The 16,886-nt window shown below is 42.7% G+C and overlaps 1 protein-coding gene across 2 annotated transcripts in view; it reads left to right on the forward strand.

Moving 5' to 3' along the window:
• Positions 1-15,993: 15,993 nt before the first annotated feature.
• The window catches only part of ZNF652 (zinc finger protein 652), an 8,571-nt gene continuing 7,678 nt past the window's right edge, over positions 15,994-16,886 (forward strand). Inside the window, exon 1 of one of the 2 annotated variants that reach the window (XM_010150506.1) lies at positions 15,994-16,601. In XM_010150506.1, coding sequence (XP_010148808.1) covers positions 16,233-16,601 — 369 coding nt within the window. In that variant the 5' untranslated portion in view covers positions 15,994-16,232. The other variant, XM_010150436.1, reaches the window with a different exon arrangement.

The raw sequence follows: 16,886 nt of genomic DNA on the forward strand, positions 1-16,886 counted from the left end.
GGAGGGGGCTGTGCCACCTGCCTGGGGGGAGGGGAGGGAAGGTGAGGTGCACGATACTAGCGGGGAAGAAAAGAAAAATCTGGCTGTGTTTGGGTGTGCTGGACTGCACTTGCACACCCCCTTCGCTTTCTGCCTTGGCTTTCCAGCCCCCTCCCGCGGAGTGGAGGTGTGGGGGCCGCTGGCAGCCCGCTCCTTCCTCCTTGTCACTTGCTAATCGTGCAGCCACGGCGGTGCACGCTCCGCGATTTTGGGGAGGGAACGCGGGTCTCAAACGCGCTCGCTGCTGGGACTGGAGTTGTCACTGGGTAGGTGAGGAAACGTTGCCTTTCACAGTCGGGGGTTCTGGGTCTAGGTGTGTGAAGGGACAAAAATCAGATGTTTTCTCCCAGTCTTTTTCTTAGGTATCCTCTCCATCTCTTTGCTCTCAGGACAGATGTTGTGGTATGTGCGTCCTAGGGATTTGGTTTTTGTTTTGATTTTTAGCTGCCTTCCGTGCAACTTGCAGTTCTGTGGATGTCTCGGTACAGGTATTGTTAGACTGAAACGATGTGCTTCAAGATAACGTCTCTCTTAGGTCTTAGTAGTATTATGTAAGTATCTTTAATCGCAGCTGAGTTTTGGCATCATGTGCGCTAGACGTGATTTTAAGGCAAAGCAAGGAAAGTACCGTAGACATAAAGGACGTGAGGAATGCGCATTTTTGTCTTTTCAGGGGATGACCTGAGCTGTATTGTTCCGGGAATGGCAACTGGCACATGCTTTGTTGACAGTGGTGTATGCGCGGTGAATCAGGAGAATGATGGTGGGGTATGTGTGTGCGCGCTGAATAAAGGAGATGTAACGTGTGAGCATGGATTTGTGAAGGATGGGCTGGTGCACCTTGATTTGCCACCGGTGCCGATCAACTAAAGTTTGATTGTTTGCGTGTGGAAGTTGGGCGCTCTTTCTCTTTGGTATCTGGTGTGTATTAACAAAATGCATTTTATAGATGCAGGACTACGGACACTGGTGTGGTTAAAAAGCCTGTGGAGTAGGGAAATGTCATTTTGAAAGGATCTGGTATTTTACAGTAACAGATGACTTGCATCCTTTACATGGGTCTAGTGTTCTCATCGGTGCCTATTGGAAACCCCGTAATCTGCCTATACCTGCATGTAGATGCAATTTTTTTCTGCTTTATAGAGATTAATCAAGCGCTTGCAATACGGTGGTTGTGCTGAATGGATGAGAAGTCCCATCCCTGCCCCAGGCAGCCAACACTTAAATTTGTATGTTGATAATAAAGTTGAGATACAGAGTAAGTCACAGTGTAAATGTGTAGTTGAGGGATAGAAATTTTGAAAGCTTTTTCAAAGAGTATTTATTTGAAAGAGAAGTACAAAATCATGAAGTCTTTATTTTTCTAACTAAGCAGTTGCATGTAATAGGATGTCAGAGACTTAAGATTTTATTTATAATTTTATCTAGTATTTGGCGACTAATATTTATAGCTACTTCAGCATGTATTTGCAGTAATTGAGATCGGTTGTATTTGGGAAAATCGGTAAACGTTTGTAATATTTGTAAAAAAACCCGTTCAAATGTTCACATGATCAAAAGAGACTCTGGCATTATAGGCTATTGTTCATTTGTTTAAAGGACTTAATTGATTATTTTGTTATGTCTTATCTAATATTGATACAGGAAGCCTTTGACTGATGTGTTCTGGAGAGTGAATTCTTCAGCAGTTTTGTATGAATGGTTAGGTATATATAGGAGCTGAATTATAAAAGCTGTTTGTCAGGTTGTGTTGCAAGTGCAAGATGCTGGGATGTTCTGGTTTTATTCTCAGTGCCAGAATTACAGAATGTGGAAATTTCAGACGGAGAGGTGCAATTTCATCCAAAACCGGAGGTATTTATATGTGCAATAACTAAATTGAGCATACTTTGTGTGGTGCCATACCACCTAAAGCGTGAGATGTCCATGTAAGGAGGACTTGGGAAGAGTCCTTTGAGTCTGTACAACTGCATTGAATAGATATTTGCAGTAAACAAGATCCCATCTTCCAGTCTTGGCATCCTGTGTCGTGTCGGTGCCTAATGGAAGAGTGCTGTGCCAACAGCATATTTGAGGTAGGCACAGGTATATTTAAGATGATTACAAAACTACATGTCATCAGTGACCTATTTCTCTGTGGCACACTATAATATGTCTTATCAAAGACTAAATTTCTTTCTAACCCCACAAAAAAAGACATAATTGGAAGGAAGTACCAACCAATTGAGAAGATTGATATGTTCTCTAGCAACCTGAATCTGTGGATTATTATTGTATTAAAATCTTTTTATAGCCATTCTCTTACTTGGTTAAATTCCTACAGCACCGAACAGCTGATCTCTTAATGCATTTTTCTGGGAAGCAGCGCTCTCCCTTCAAGATCCACATCTTGGTTTCTAAATGGAAGATTAAGTAAATTCTGAAGAACATAATTTTGGGTTTTGTTTAAACAGTGTTAGTTTACATGTTGCTAAATGTGTGCTATTTGTCTTTTCAGAATCTTATGATACCAACGTTTGGGGTTTTTCCCCCACAATAGTTATAAAAATGTGAATTTTCATGTGGAGTTCACTTTATTGTCATGAAGTTATACATTTTAAATATTAATGCAGCCAGTGAGCAGATACTGTCTACAGTTGGCATCACCCTCTAATGTCTTGAGCTTCCTCAAGCTGAGGAAGCATGGTTGAATTATCGCAGACTCTTTTTCCAGTAAGAATATGTAGTTTTAAACCTGTTCTTGCTGTGGATCCAAATGCCTAACTGTTTCCACTGTAAATACTAGGGTTACGTATTTTAAAAACTGCAATCACTCCTTTATTGTATCAGAAGTCTAAATAACCAATCTCTGCTAACATAAGAGGATGTTTTGCCTGAAAGTGACAAAATTCGATGCCTTTAGAAGCATTTTAATAAAAATATGATTTGCCCATGAAGTTGCAAACTCTGTTTAAGCACATACCTGTATAGGTGAGTGTAAGTGTAGCATCTTGGGTCTTTGCAGGATCCTCATTCTCCCTATTTTTGGAAAGTGGGTGGGGTTAGCTCATAAACTGGTAAACGTGTAAGAGACAGACTTTCTTAGTTCAGCTGAAACAGCCATTATAGCCTAAACTTCTAGTATCTCATTTCCAAATTACCTTCACAAATTCTTAATATTCCAAGTGATCTGAAATTGGTGGGTTTTAGGTTGCTCCTCCATCCTGAAAAACAATTGCATAGGGAGTGAAACTGGCGGTACCGCTGGTGCCAGCAGCTTAAACTCATTAACAAGAGCAGCTTGCATTAGTTTCCTTGACACTTTCAGACACCCTTCCCTGAGGAGGTTTCAGACTAGTAGTTTTCACTCAAGAGAAACATTTAGCTATGCTAAGCAACTACCAGCACTTTATGCTGTATCGCTCTCTTGTTTGTGTGTTAATTTTTTTTTTAAGGTTTGAAGCTTGAGGCTTTTGGTGGAAAAGTGATTTTAGGAATGTTATAGGAAAGGCAAGTGGGCCTACTTGAAGATGGGTTACTGGAATTAGGATCCATAGTAACGTTTGAGACAAAACCTCTTAAGCCAATTTCATACTCAATGCAAGCAAATGGAAAGTTTTTCAGCTGGAATTTTGGAGGAATATTTGTGGTACCACTGTGAAGACAGATGGCCTGGTGGGATAAGGTAGTGGAGCTTTTCTTTTTTACAAGCAGGAAGTTTTATAGTTGAAAAGTTACGGACAAGAATCCATTGATCCACATACCTTCTTTTATGGGAATCTGGTGCACAAAAAGTTTCAAGTATTTGAGTTGGAGCATAGCTGATTCTTGCAGGTGCAGAAAGCTTACTAGAACTTTGCTTTTCCTATGGCTGACTAGGCTCATGGAAGACAGTAAAAATCTGTTCTGAACTCCACAGTTGCTTGCAGGTCATGCTTATTTAAGCCTTTTTAGTGCTTATGTGATAAAAGGCGAATTATGGAGTCTGTCCTAATAGTGCTGTCTGAAGAGAAATTACATACGGTGGCAACTGTGAATATCGGTGGTAAAGGCAGAGTATTTCTAACGAAAAACCTGATTGCTGTTAGTGTTCAGTGTCCTAATACGTAGCAAGTACTGTCAACCAGCTGTGGTATTTGTGGACATACTCTGCACAGGTGTAGTTAGGTCTTCTGCTTGATCCAGGCATTTTTTGCTGCATATGTTTTAATGAAGCAGCTCTCCTTCCTGCACGTACTTCTGTAGGTTTTCTGCTTCTGTCCTGTTTCATACAGCGATGGGAACTCTACCCTTAATTCCAGTAACTTCCCTTTTTTTCCTCTTTTAGGCTAGCAAATCAGGTGTTTCTCACATAGATGATGGGGTCAGAGGCATGGCCATTCCTCACCATATTTTGTATGCTTTCTTACTGTAGTAAATTCTCTAACTTCCCTGTTAAGTGCTGTGCACTCTGCTTAGAATTCCCGTGTTTTAACTGCATGTCATTCGTGAGGGACTTACATTGGGATACGTGTTTAACGCACTGGGACACCAGTAGGCTCGACACTATGACAATACAAGTTGTGGTATATAGATGTGACTGCAGAAGTCTTCAGCAGGGACAGAAACATATCGCAGTAAATCTTCATCGCCTGTGTCATGTAATCATAAAAATGGCTGCTGAGAATCCCTACTTTGCTTTGTTGTAATGTGCATCTCTTGAATCATTCATTTCACACTTCCTAGCTGCAGGACAACATCTATTAGTCAGTGAAATGCCATGCTGGCTGTAGTTTAAAGGTCTGAGAAAAATTATGTCCTGAATGTAATTGCAGCTTTTTTCCAGGCAGTTTTGTTTTAACACCTACCAGGTTGCACTTTTCTGCTTCCACTCGTACCTTTCTAAATTCATTCCGACGCTTCTGTGTTCCTGTTTGGTGTCCCCTCACCTTACTCCTTTATTACACTGTTTTCTACTGCTTTTTTTTAAAACTTATTTCCTAAACTAACCCGTTTTCTCTTTCCTCTCTTAGATTTTCATAGCCTTTCCTCTAACCTGCAGCCTTCTTGATGAAGGAACCTGCCTTCTTATCTTTGATAAATTGCCTAGCCCACTTACGGTGCTATAAAATCATTTAACATAATCTCTCCTGTGCACAACTGACTTCGGTTATCCCACACTCCAAGCACTTTAAATTCAGACAGTAAGATGAATTTAATTATCCCTCTTGTCAGTGGACATTTTTTCCCTTCTCACCCTCCCTTTGCAAAAATCTCCCCAATTTTATTGAGATGCTTACGGAGATGCTGTTCCCTGTCTTGCTTAAGGAGTTAAGTAACTGTTGTTCCCTTCTGCCAAGAGGAAAAATGAGTTTTAGGGTTTTTTTTTTTCTTCAAATGTTCCCCCTCTCATCCTGAAACCCAAGCATCTCATTGCTGAGATTTGGAAGCTGTGTGCCATGGAGTAGGTCCTGAGGTGGTTTCTGTGATGCTTTGTTCAGACCTTTGCCAAGATGCAGATTTGACTTGAAGCCTGTAACTCTAACTCCTCCTGTTATTGAAGAGAAATCTGTGGGGTCAGATTATAACATGTCAGTAAGGAGAGAGAACTTGAATCTAAGAATAATTTCATAATCATGAGGAATGTATTTTTAAATGAAAGCTGTGCAAAGACTGAAGGCATTTGGGAAAAATTCCTGTTTGCTACAGGTTCTTGAAAACACGTTATTTTTTGCAACCTCAGTTCTTGAAGTATCATGCTCAGATTTTTTCCACAAATCTCTTACTGGCCTTCTGGTTCTCTCACCGAGGTATTTTATGGAAGGTGAGAGCCTGATTGCACCTGTGGAACAACTTGATGGTTGCGGGAAGCAAAATCTTGTCATTCACGAAGGTGTGGGTGAGCTGGTTCAGAGAGCTGATCCAGCTGAAAATTTATCCCAAGGAATGGCTGTTTTCCAGACAGACTGATTTCCCAAGGCTTTGCACCCCTAAGAATGCCCGTCTTGGCATATAAATAGGGAAAGGGTGTACTGCCTCCTTTGGCAGCCACACAGGCTTAGGTCAGATTAAAATGAACTGGTAACGATGGCTTTAACTGATAATTTTCCTCACTTTGCTCAGGAGTTGTAAATGGAAAGCGGAGATAAGATGTCCATAGCTGCTGTAATGAATTAGAGGAAAATTGGGAATAAAATCCACTGTGTCAGTGGGAAGAGCGTTGATGCTCGAGAATGCAACTGTAGAGCATGCGGAGGTTGAAATAAACTGCTGCCTGGCACGGTGTCTGTTTGGATCCCGTGCAGACTCGCTCAACGGCTTTATGCCTCCGTGTGTAACTTTAAGGAGAGCGCAGAACGTGGCTCCTACATGCAGAGATAGAGTATGTGCGAATAGGAGTTCTGCCGAAGCGTTGTTCCTCAGTTAGCATCTCCGGGAAGCTGATAAATCTGTGTGTTGTTAAATCTGCTTTGTTAAATTATGTAAATATTATAAAAGCAAGACGGTCTGTTTTTCCAAAAGTTTACATTGTGAATCCAAACCAAATGTGTAATGTTTCCAAAGACTCAGTAGCTCAAAACACGACAGTACTGGGCAGCAGAAGATAACTGTTATCAAGTGGTTGCTCAGGGCTCGCAGGAGCGTGGTGACACTGTGCAAGGAGAAACACTTACAGTAGTGTAGTTTTGGCGTTGGCACACTTAGGCTTTGTCAACACCAGATTACTTAGACGTCTCAACAGTCGGTGCAGGACAGCAGTTCAGCCGGTGATTTGTGCTGGTGTGAGCACACTTACCACCCTTGTGTTAACCACAGGGTTAGCTGGGCTTGATCCCAGTAGTGTTTGGCGATTCCACAGTTAAAATACTTCTAAAACTGAATAGTTATAGTACTGACACTCAGCAGGCACGTGCAGGTGTGGTTTTGTGGGCAGTTTGAAAGGAGGAGATCCCAAGGGAAGCCCAGGTAAGGACAAGGGAAAGCTGCCTGTGCTCCTTCTCCCTCAGCCCAGTGTTTACCAGTGGTGCTCCTAGCTGGTGCATCTGCTGCGGTGCAGAGGGCAGTGGGGCAGCTGCTGCGAGCTGCTCTGTTGCTATGCAAGTTTTTACAAACTTGTTGCTGGTTTGAAAGTCAAAATTATCTGGTGTGTGAAGAGCTCTAAATGAAAAATGGAGAGGATTTTAAACCTATCCGTAAGCACATTCCAATGATGTGAGAAGAACGAACGTTAGAGAGATCAAATTCACACTTCATGAGGCCAAAGAAGATTTTGCTGTTTAAATTTTTTTTTCTACTACAGACTACTCTCAGTAGTAGAGTAGTCTCTAGTCTAAGTCAAAGTACTTAGCTTTTTTTTATTTAAGATAAACTGGTAGACTGGAAAGGAATCAAAGCAGTTATTAAAAAATACATTAACCTGTGACTGAGGGATGCTGTAGTGTGCGTAACATGATGCTCGCAGCTCAGGTGAGATTATTTGAAACGTTCCATTATTACAGTGTAAAAGACAAATGATACAGGAGCACGGTGTGTGCGGTACAGGCCGGTCAACCAAAAGCTGTAAGCAAATAAGCTGACCTGTCAGTGAGTTTGATTAAACCGAACCCCTCAGTAACATACAAAACTCGATCGTTACTTCCATTCTACATACTGCAGAGGTCCTCTGTGGGGCTTGCTAGGGGAGGAGGTAACTCTGTTCTGGATATAAGAGTTTATTATTTCATGCCAAGTTAGTGTTTAACAGCTTAAACCAGGGAAAAACACCTTTCCTCCAGAATAAACGTCTCGGTGGAAGTTCTACCTGTCAGCTTTAGTTCGCAGACAGACCGTTTACACTGTCTTGAGTGCTCTGAACTGATTGCTCCATCTGCATATGCAAAGACACAGATACACATCTAGTGCCTCTTTCTCCCTTCTTCCCCTCTGGGAGGAAAAATGCTAACTTTGGGAAACAGCAGGACAGATCTTGATGGTAGATTTCCTTTTTGTTTTCCTATGGCTCTGTGTGCATCCTATATTGTTCATGCAATCATTCTGCAATCTTAGAATGTGATGTTTAGTAAGAAGTGTCATCGCTGGCATCTGTGAATATAAATGGCTGGTTTAAAAATCTTAGTTCAGTTTTTACTAGTCTTCAAGATACAGGTAATGATGAAAGCAAGAGTTTTTAAAGCAAAAAGGAATCTTCCACTGAAGGAGAAGAAAACTAGGCAATAAGTGATTTGGAACAAAGGATAGGTTAACGGGTGAAACAATTGCCCTTCAGTATCATAGCAGTGGGTAGTTTTGAACTTCTGGCACATATTTTGATGAGTGAACAAACTTGAAGGGACAGATAATCTGTTAATGTGGTCATATAAAGATTTTTGCTTGGTATGTGACACAGAAAAAACATGTACGCTGAATGACTGTTTTAGAGTGGGAACTGCCTGGTTTTATTTTAATCTTGCTTTCAGGTTTTTTGCATTGAAAGATACAGATGAGACACAACAATAGATTTGAGTACAAGAGAGTTCCTAAGTCAGTCACAGGAATTTAACTTTTATATACTTAAAGTAGCAGGAAGGGCTTAGACTTTTGAGTGTATATCATGATGTACTAGAACTTCTTTCGGGATGGTTTTGCCTAGTAAAAGTGTTGAGGTTTTAAGGCTGTTGTATCTAAAACTGGTTGATAGCCAATAGAAAGCCTTCAGCTTACTGCAGAAACTGAGGAATTATAATGCTGCTGAATTCTGAAATGGCAACCTCTTCCACTATTTTCTGTGGAGATAATGCTTGAAAAAATTCCAGATTCACAGTTCTGGAAATCACTGGTTTGAAGGCCTTTGTTCCTCAAACCAGATTTCTAGATACAGCCAAATAATTCATGTTAAGAAATGGAAAAATCGTGAAGGTTTTCTATCGTAGTTTTTATGTTTTAGCTGCAGGATATTATATAAGGTATTTTTCTGGAATTGGAAATATGGTCTGCTTCATTTTCCATTCGACTGTTAAATACTTGCAGGCAAATAGCCAGCTCCATACAGTGAAAATATGTTGCCTGCTGAGTTAGCGAGATACCTATCATAGATTATTTTAGGAATGGTCGAAAAAAATAACTGGAAGATGGGACAGCCTGGATGCTGCGCTGCATCTCCAGGCTTTCACATACCACCCCACTGAATACATGCTTCTCCCCGGACCTTTACTTTGAGAATGGGACAGTATTTGTTCACTCTCCAGTTTTTTGTTTCCCTGCCAAGACTCCCTACAATACTTCCAGTTATTGCCAGCGTTGTTGGGTTTTTTTATGATGTGCGTGTCAGTTTGCTTAGTTGTACCAAGACTAATCCGTTCGAGACAGAGATGCCCAAATATGTGGCATAGCTTTAATTTTGCCAAAACACAATCCACAGTGCCACACACCATTTTTTCTCATCTTTTGTGTGAGTTGATGGAAAAATCTGTTTCAAGTGAATTTTGAGTTTGCAGTGGAGAGTTGTGATTTTTTTTTTTTCCTGTTTTTCACAGAACAGTCCCAGGAATTGTCGTGAACGCTGTTTCTGAGTATCCTCTTGCCATCTTACACCTTGTTCCCAAAGTCTGTGTCAGCTGCACAGATTTGTCCTGATACAGTAGATAGCTCTTCTCTCCTTTCCTTTGGAGCTCTGCTAAGCGTGAACCTCTCACGCTACCATCGCTTAGGTGGGTGTTACAAGCTGTCCCCTGACGTCTAGCAGATGACAGAATAGATCGTTAGTCTCAGTCAGTCTTTTTATTTTGCACTTCCATGGGTAAATGCAGGCTTGAGCACTTGCCCATAGAAATGCAAAAACCGTGAGGATGTGCTGACTGTGGCTCTGTCTTGAAATAAAACTTAACCACTTAGGGAAATATTTTCAGTTTTTTGCATGTAAAGCAGCTGAGATGCACAAGAAAGAAGTGATTGTACAATGATATAAATAATTCCCTCTTGTGTTATAGTCCTGATTACTGTCCGCCGAGATGATGTAACTTGTACCAGATGCGTTTTCCCACTAAGTGGGAATCGCTGTGCGCTATTCTGTTTCATGCACCTGTTCTTCAAACTGCGCGAGGATATTGAAACTTACTTTTTATGTGCTTTGAAATCTTGCTGATGTATGGAACTGTAGGCGACTGGGCCACTTAAGTCAAACACTTTGTATTTTCACGTCGCAGTCTCTAGTTATGCTTTTCAGAATTCACATTACCTAAGGATTTCACGGTTGTAGTGAGAAAGCATTCATGTTTTGTTATTTTGGGGAAAAATATAGCAGAACTTTGTGCTGGGCAGTATACTTAAAGCTAAGATGTATCTACGCAATGAAAATTGTATTTTTCTGATGCATTTTTCTTGTATTTTTATTCTGTCTGCTGATGAAATGTCTGACTTGAAGTTGATTAATGGGTAAATGATTAATAGTAAGAGAAGCAAAGTGAAAAAACTCACTTATTTACCTCTACATTTATACTTCCTAGAACGATGCTCTTATCAGCCTTTCAAAATAAACACATGTGCCAGTTTATCATAGTTCAAATACTTCTTCTGTATCCAAATAATGTTACTAGTTAAAGTGTGAAAGCCTTTAACTTAAATTGATACTGTTCTTTTGACAGGGTTGGGTTACACTTGTGTTCTGAATTCACCTGCTGAGCTGCCCAGGCATTCAACGCAGAAACTGACTGGATGACTAGGAATTTAGAATCAGAGAGTGGTTTGGGTTGGAAGGGACCTTAAAGCCCCCCCGGTCCCACCCCCTGCCATGGGCAGGGACACCCTCCACTAGACCAGGTTGCTCCAAGCCTCATCCAGCCTGGCCTTGGACACTTCCAGGGATGGGGCATCCACAGCTTCTCTGGGCAACCTCTCCCAGTGCCTTCCCACCCTCTCTGGGAAGAATTCCTTCCTGATGTCTAATCTAAACCTCCCCACTTTCAATTTAAACCTGTTACCCCTTGTCCTGTCACTCCCTGCCCTTGTAAAAAGTCCCTCCCAGCTTCCTTGTAGCCCCCCAGGCACTGGAAGGTGCTCTAAGGTCTCCCTGGAGCCTTCCCTTCTCCAGGCTGAACACCCCAACTCTCCCAGCCTGTCCCCATGGCAGAGGGGCTCCAGCCCTCGGAGCATCTCCGGGGCCTCCTCTGGACTCGCTCCAACCGGTCTATATCCTTCTGATATTGGGGGCTCCAGAGCTGGACACAGAACTCCGGATGGGGTTTCATGAGATCAGAGCAGAGGGGGAGAATCCCCTCCCTCAACCTCCTGGCCACACTTCTGATACAGTCCAGGGTACATTTGGCTTTCATATCCTGGGCTAAAAATGTCATTGCCTTGGATTAAAACACAGCTCTAATTTTTTCCTCGACTTTTTCTAACTCTAGTCTGTGAGGTCTTGTTTTATGGAAAAGAAAATTTCACATTTCACGATACTCAAACTTTCTCATTAGGTTTATGTACAGTGGTCTGTATACCTAAATGATGGGGTGGAAAACCTCTTCATTTCCTGCGATGTCCCTTGGTGGTATCCATTAAAAACCTGCTGTTGAACTGAGATCTGCCTGCTCTTAATCTGAAGAAGATAAAGAAGTCGGTGGGGTTATCTCCTGTGAAGTCACAGGTCTTGTTGCAAAGGAAGCGTGCAGAGTATTTGTGATGCTCGTGTAAGGTGCGTGGTGTTTCGGTGCTGCAGCGTTAGCTGAGGCTCAGGTTCCCCCCGGCTTTAGGCACTGTGTGCTTTTGGAGAAAGAATTCTGCCTTGGTGCCTTGTGAGCTATGCTGAGGCTGCGGGCACTTTGTACTGTACCACGTTGGAAGTGAAATCCAGTAGAAGTGGCTCATAAACAAGACATTGTTTTCTGTTGCTGGCTTGAAAGGCTGTATTATGACAAAGAAAGCAGATAATGGATGATAATAAATTAATGCTTTTTTAACGTTGGCCATTGACTACTGCAATCTCTTTTTTTATAGTTTTCACTTTTCATACAAGAAGTAGGTGAGCCGCAGGAAGGCCCCAAGCTTTCGCCCTTCCTCCTCTTTTTCCTTAGGGGGTGTGTAAAATTTACACAAGCAAATGCTGCTGATTTGTGAATTGAGGCATGGGTTTTGGTTTTTGTTTTAGAGGCATTTTCTGGTCCTTATGGCTGTTAGGGCAGAGTGGGGGGAACTTCCAGATGTTAACTAAGTATTAAATTGGTAGTGTTGTCCTGGTGTCTGTAGACAAATCACCCTTGTGCCTGCAGTACTCCTAGACTTGCCAACCCTCAGCAAAGTGAATTAAACTGCCGTCTGTCGGTTTTCAGAACTAATACTGATAACTTTCTGTGGGCAGCACTTAAACTGGTTAAAAGAAAATAAAAATTAGGCCACTGTCACATTGACCAGGAGTGGCAGGGTCATCGCCGGCTGTGGAGTGCCCCGAAGTGCCTCTTGTGTCCCTTTATGTGAGCCACCAGCAACAGTGAGGCGGGAAGAATGAGCAGTGAAGTGTGCATCTGCGGAGCTGGCAGGCGGCTTGCCAGGGCGGGCGCACAGCTGTAGGCCGTGCAGGGGTCAGGCGCTCGCAGGGAGCCGTGATAGGCATAAATGACTCTGCAACCACTTCACTTATGACAAGAGCTGGAAGAAGCAGTGGGTTTTCTTTACATCAGTGGATGCTTGCCAGAAGTCAAATTGTACGTCCTTGGCACAGGTTAGACGAAAATAGGAGATGGGCCCAGCTTGACAGTCTGGCTTCTCTGAGGGCAAACTGAGGACGTGTAATTTGAAGTCATTAACCTCCGAGTATATTGCACTCGGTCTGTGCTGATTTCAAGGCATCTATTGAGCCAAATTTGGGGCAGGTAATTGTGTTCTCTGCTATAAATTGTTCTATTTTTAGTAGAGATAATGTGAAGAGATGCGGGTTTTCTTCAGAAGTAGCGAAAGCGTTGTACGAAGGGTTGCTCCCACACACATGCTTCCTCCACCTACACGTTTGTCTGCAAGTTGTTCGTACTTTTTTTCTGGGTTTGAGCCTTTAATATTCGTAGGCTTGCAAACCTTTCTTGTGTGATCTTCGATTGCCAAGTGTTGGTGTACCTCGTATGTTCAGTCTGGGGTCGTCATACAGTTATTCCTCAGGTTTATGTCTGAAGCTTTGTTAGAAATTCATAGAATCACAGAGTGGTTTGGGTGGGAAGGGTCCTTAAAGATCATCTAGTTCCAACCCCCCTGCCATGGGCAGGGACACCTTCCACTAGACCAGGTTGCTCCAAGCCTCATCCAGCCTGGGCTGGGACACTTCCAGGGATGGGGCATCCACAGCTTCTCTGGGCAACCTGTCCCAGTGCTCCCCACCCTCTGCGGGAAGAATTTCTTCCTGATATCTAATCTAAACCTCCCCACTTTCCATTTAAACCCATTACCCCTTGTCCTGTCATTCCTTGCCTTTGGAAAACGTCCCTCCCCAGCTTCCTTGTAGCCCCTTCAGGTACTGGAGGTGCTATAAGGTCTCCCTGGAGCCTTCTCTTCTCCAGGCTGAACAAGCCCAATTCTCTCAGCCTTTCATTATAGCAGAGGTTGCTTTGCAACTGTGTATTCTTTTTACACTTTAATCAGAACCCTTTTGTACTCTGGCTGAAATTCATTCTGTGACCCCAAAGGTGTTCAGCGGCTCTGGGGAAAAAAAGGTGGATTTACCTTTTTTTAAAAAATAGGGGCAAAAATAAAACCACTCAAATGCTGCTGTCTTACATTTGGGATTAGAAACTTAAGGAAAAAACATCCTCTGTTAAAATATTTGGGGCAGTATGTAAACTCGTGTCTCGGAACTATCTGTGGTCTAGCAGGGCGTTTGACTCGGGGTGCGGGGGGGGGCTTTGCTTCACCAGCTGCGGGGCTGTTCAGTAATGTTGTTCGAAAGTTGCTGGTCCCTCGAGGGTAGCAGGCAGTGTGTTCAAAGTGAAAGTAGGTTACTGGTTCTGCAGAGTGAAGTGGTTTTTAAGACAAAATAGCTTTGATAACTCAGAGCAAGCCCCTTTGTTGTTTTGGTTTTTTTTTTTTTTTATTTGAAGTGGTACTGTGTTCATACAACGTGGTTTATTATACAGGATATTCCTTAAATGAGCAGAGGTGAAATGATGGCAGGATAGTGAATATTTTGACATTCAGTAAATGGGGGGTGGGAGTAAAGCTTCCTTTTCATGACAAGTTTTTTGCCTTTTCTGGCTATCTAGCTGCAGCATTCTTGGTAGCCTTCCGGATTTACTCCTGCAACTTGAGAGATGCTTAATATGCTGAGGAAATCATCGGGTATCATTTTCTACGTGACACAGTGATTTTTCTGAGCTTCTGAATAATTCATTAAATGTTGTTAAAGGAGAAACTAAACCGAATTTCACCATGCCCACTGCTTCCTAGGGGCCTGTCTAGGTGTAGGGCTGTTTGTTTTGGCTTGCAATAATAACCAGCTTATTTTATTATTTACTAGTTTGTCCATCCGAATATTACTTGTGATCACAAACCAAAGTTAACAGCCCATCTCCACGTATTTTCTGGCCAAGCTGGGTTTGGCACTCCTGCCTCACCTCTGGAGCTCTGGGAAGCCTGCTGAGGACAGAGCGACTATGGAGTCGTGGGTATAGACCTCGCTGTTGCAGTGCTGTGAATCACTCTGCCGGTTACTCTGTCGAGCATCAAAACGTGGTGGGATGGAAGTTACTGTATTTGTAGTGTGGAGAGTATTTTAATTCAGTACAGCGTGGAAGGAAATTCATCATAAAAATCCATGTCTGTAATAGTGCTTTAGATTGGTTGCTTTTTATTGTTGCTCCAAGAATACTGTTGAGAAGAATGGCCATATGATTCTGTGAAATCCAAGGGGTTTATACCTGTTTGCTGGAGTTAGCCCAAGCTTATAGCCTCAAGGAAATTTTCAGACAGTGGGGATCTAGGGGTTTTTTTTATACTTAGATTCTTGATTCATCCATTTTCTGTTCAGGCCCTTCTCTGTCCTCTACACATGGGATGTCTCTCGACTTCTGTCCTTAATTCTCCTCTTCGGTACCCTCTAGCCACAGGTTTAGCTCCGCATATGCTGTTTGGTCAGGAGTTCCAACGTATTTCTGACCTGATCTGCACAGCCAAAAATCTTGTCTTGATGTTGTAATACTGTGCTACCAAAATGTTATTGTTTTGGTGAAAAATAGATGTGAGAGCTCGGTTATGTGTGTGTATTAGGGATCACGTGGCTTTTTTTGTAAGAGGAAGTAACAGTGTCCTGGTCAAATTCCAACTTGGATAACTGCAAGTGAAATTTAGATGAGCAAATGTAATATTGTTTGGCTACTGCATTGAGGCATAAGCTGCTGGGGGAAGGGAGAATGAGACAAAAGAGTAAGTGCCTTAAATCACAAGGCTGTATGAGGGATCTCTGAGGTGGAAACAAGCAGGGGACACGGTGTTCTTAATCTGATTTAGTGCTGCAAGTTGAAAATGTCTCCATTGAAATTCTTCATGCATATCTACATTAATGGAATGTTGTTTGGTAGAATACGTCCTCTTTCTGGGCAGGGATGGCCTCCCTTTGGGAGATACAGAAGAATAGGTATTGCTGTGTAGGTACGCACCTTGTTTGATGGAAAAGGATATGGGGAATACAGCAGAGTCTTGGGGCCATCAGTGCTCCTGAGATCCCCGGAGAAACACAGATCAGCATCTTGGCCCAGGGTTGGGGCAGGTGGGGGTGATCTTTGGCGGGTGGGGAATATTCATGCCTTGATTTCTGTATATCAGGTGTCTGGTACCAGTTCTGGTTTCCACAAAAGGTTGCGTAACTGCCAGTTTTGCTTGAGACAGTGCTATAGGACAGTCCACCCCCACCCAGCAGTTACAGCTCATGGATAATACACCTTGTGCTTTACCTCAGTTATACAAACTCAAACCAAAAGAATCTGCTGGAGGTTTTACAGATTTTGGGGTTTTTTTAATTGACTTTGTTTTCTCTGTTGTCTTTTATAGATAAAATGTTCAACGGTTCATTGGCAACTTTCTTCAGAAGAATCATTACTACTGCTCTGCCCTTGCCATAATACCAGAATTCTGTGACCTACACATCAGTGCTAAACACCAGCAGAGAATCCTATTTTGTTCACTCTGTGTAGATGGAACAGGCATCGGTCTTGAGAGTCCATCCTGATGTAAAGCTGCTTACTTGGTTTTCTGGGATTAAAGGTGCTCAATGAATCAGGGCCTCCCAAATGAGTCAAACAGCCAATTCTTGCCAACAGTTGGTTGAGAACTGTGCCGCGCATGTAGCAGGGATGGCACAAGAGGACAGTCGCCGTGGTCAAGTGCCACCCACGTTTTATCATGGTGCCAGCCAGGAACTTGATCTGTCCACCAAAGTATACAAGAGAGAGTCAGGAAGTCCTTACTCTGTGTTGGTGGACAGCAAAATGAGTAAACCACATCTCCATGAAAGAGAGGAGCAGCCATATTTCAGGGAGAACAGATCGGTAGGAGAGGTCCGGGCTGTGAAAGAAGATAGAGAAAACTCTGACAACTCTGAGGAGGAAGAAGAGGAGGAAGATGAAGTGACTTACAAAAGGGAGCAGATTATAGTAGAGGTAAACCTTAACAACCAAACATTAAATGTGTCAAAAGGGGAGAAGGGTGTCCCCTCCCAGTCCAAAGAGACTGCTGTTCTTAAGACCAGCAGTGAGGAAGAGGAGGGTGACAGTGGGGAAGAGGCCACTGAAGACAGTAGTGATTATGAGGAAAATGAGAGGCAGAAGAAAAAAGAGAAAAGAGTGGAAAAAGTTAGTGTTGCACAAAGGAGAACAAGGAGAGCTGCATCTGCTGCAGCAGCCACAACTTCCCCATCACCCAGAACTACAAGGGGTCGTAGAAAG

This window comes from Eurypyga helias, unplaced genomic scaffold, assembly GCF_000690775.1.
Source record: "Eurypyga helias isolate BGI_N326 unplaced genomic scaffold, ASM69077v1 scaffold8880, whole genome shotgun sequence".
Lineage (NCBI taxonomy): Eukaryota > Metazoa > Chordata > Aves > Eurypygiformes > Eurypygidae > Eurypyga > Eurypyga helias.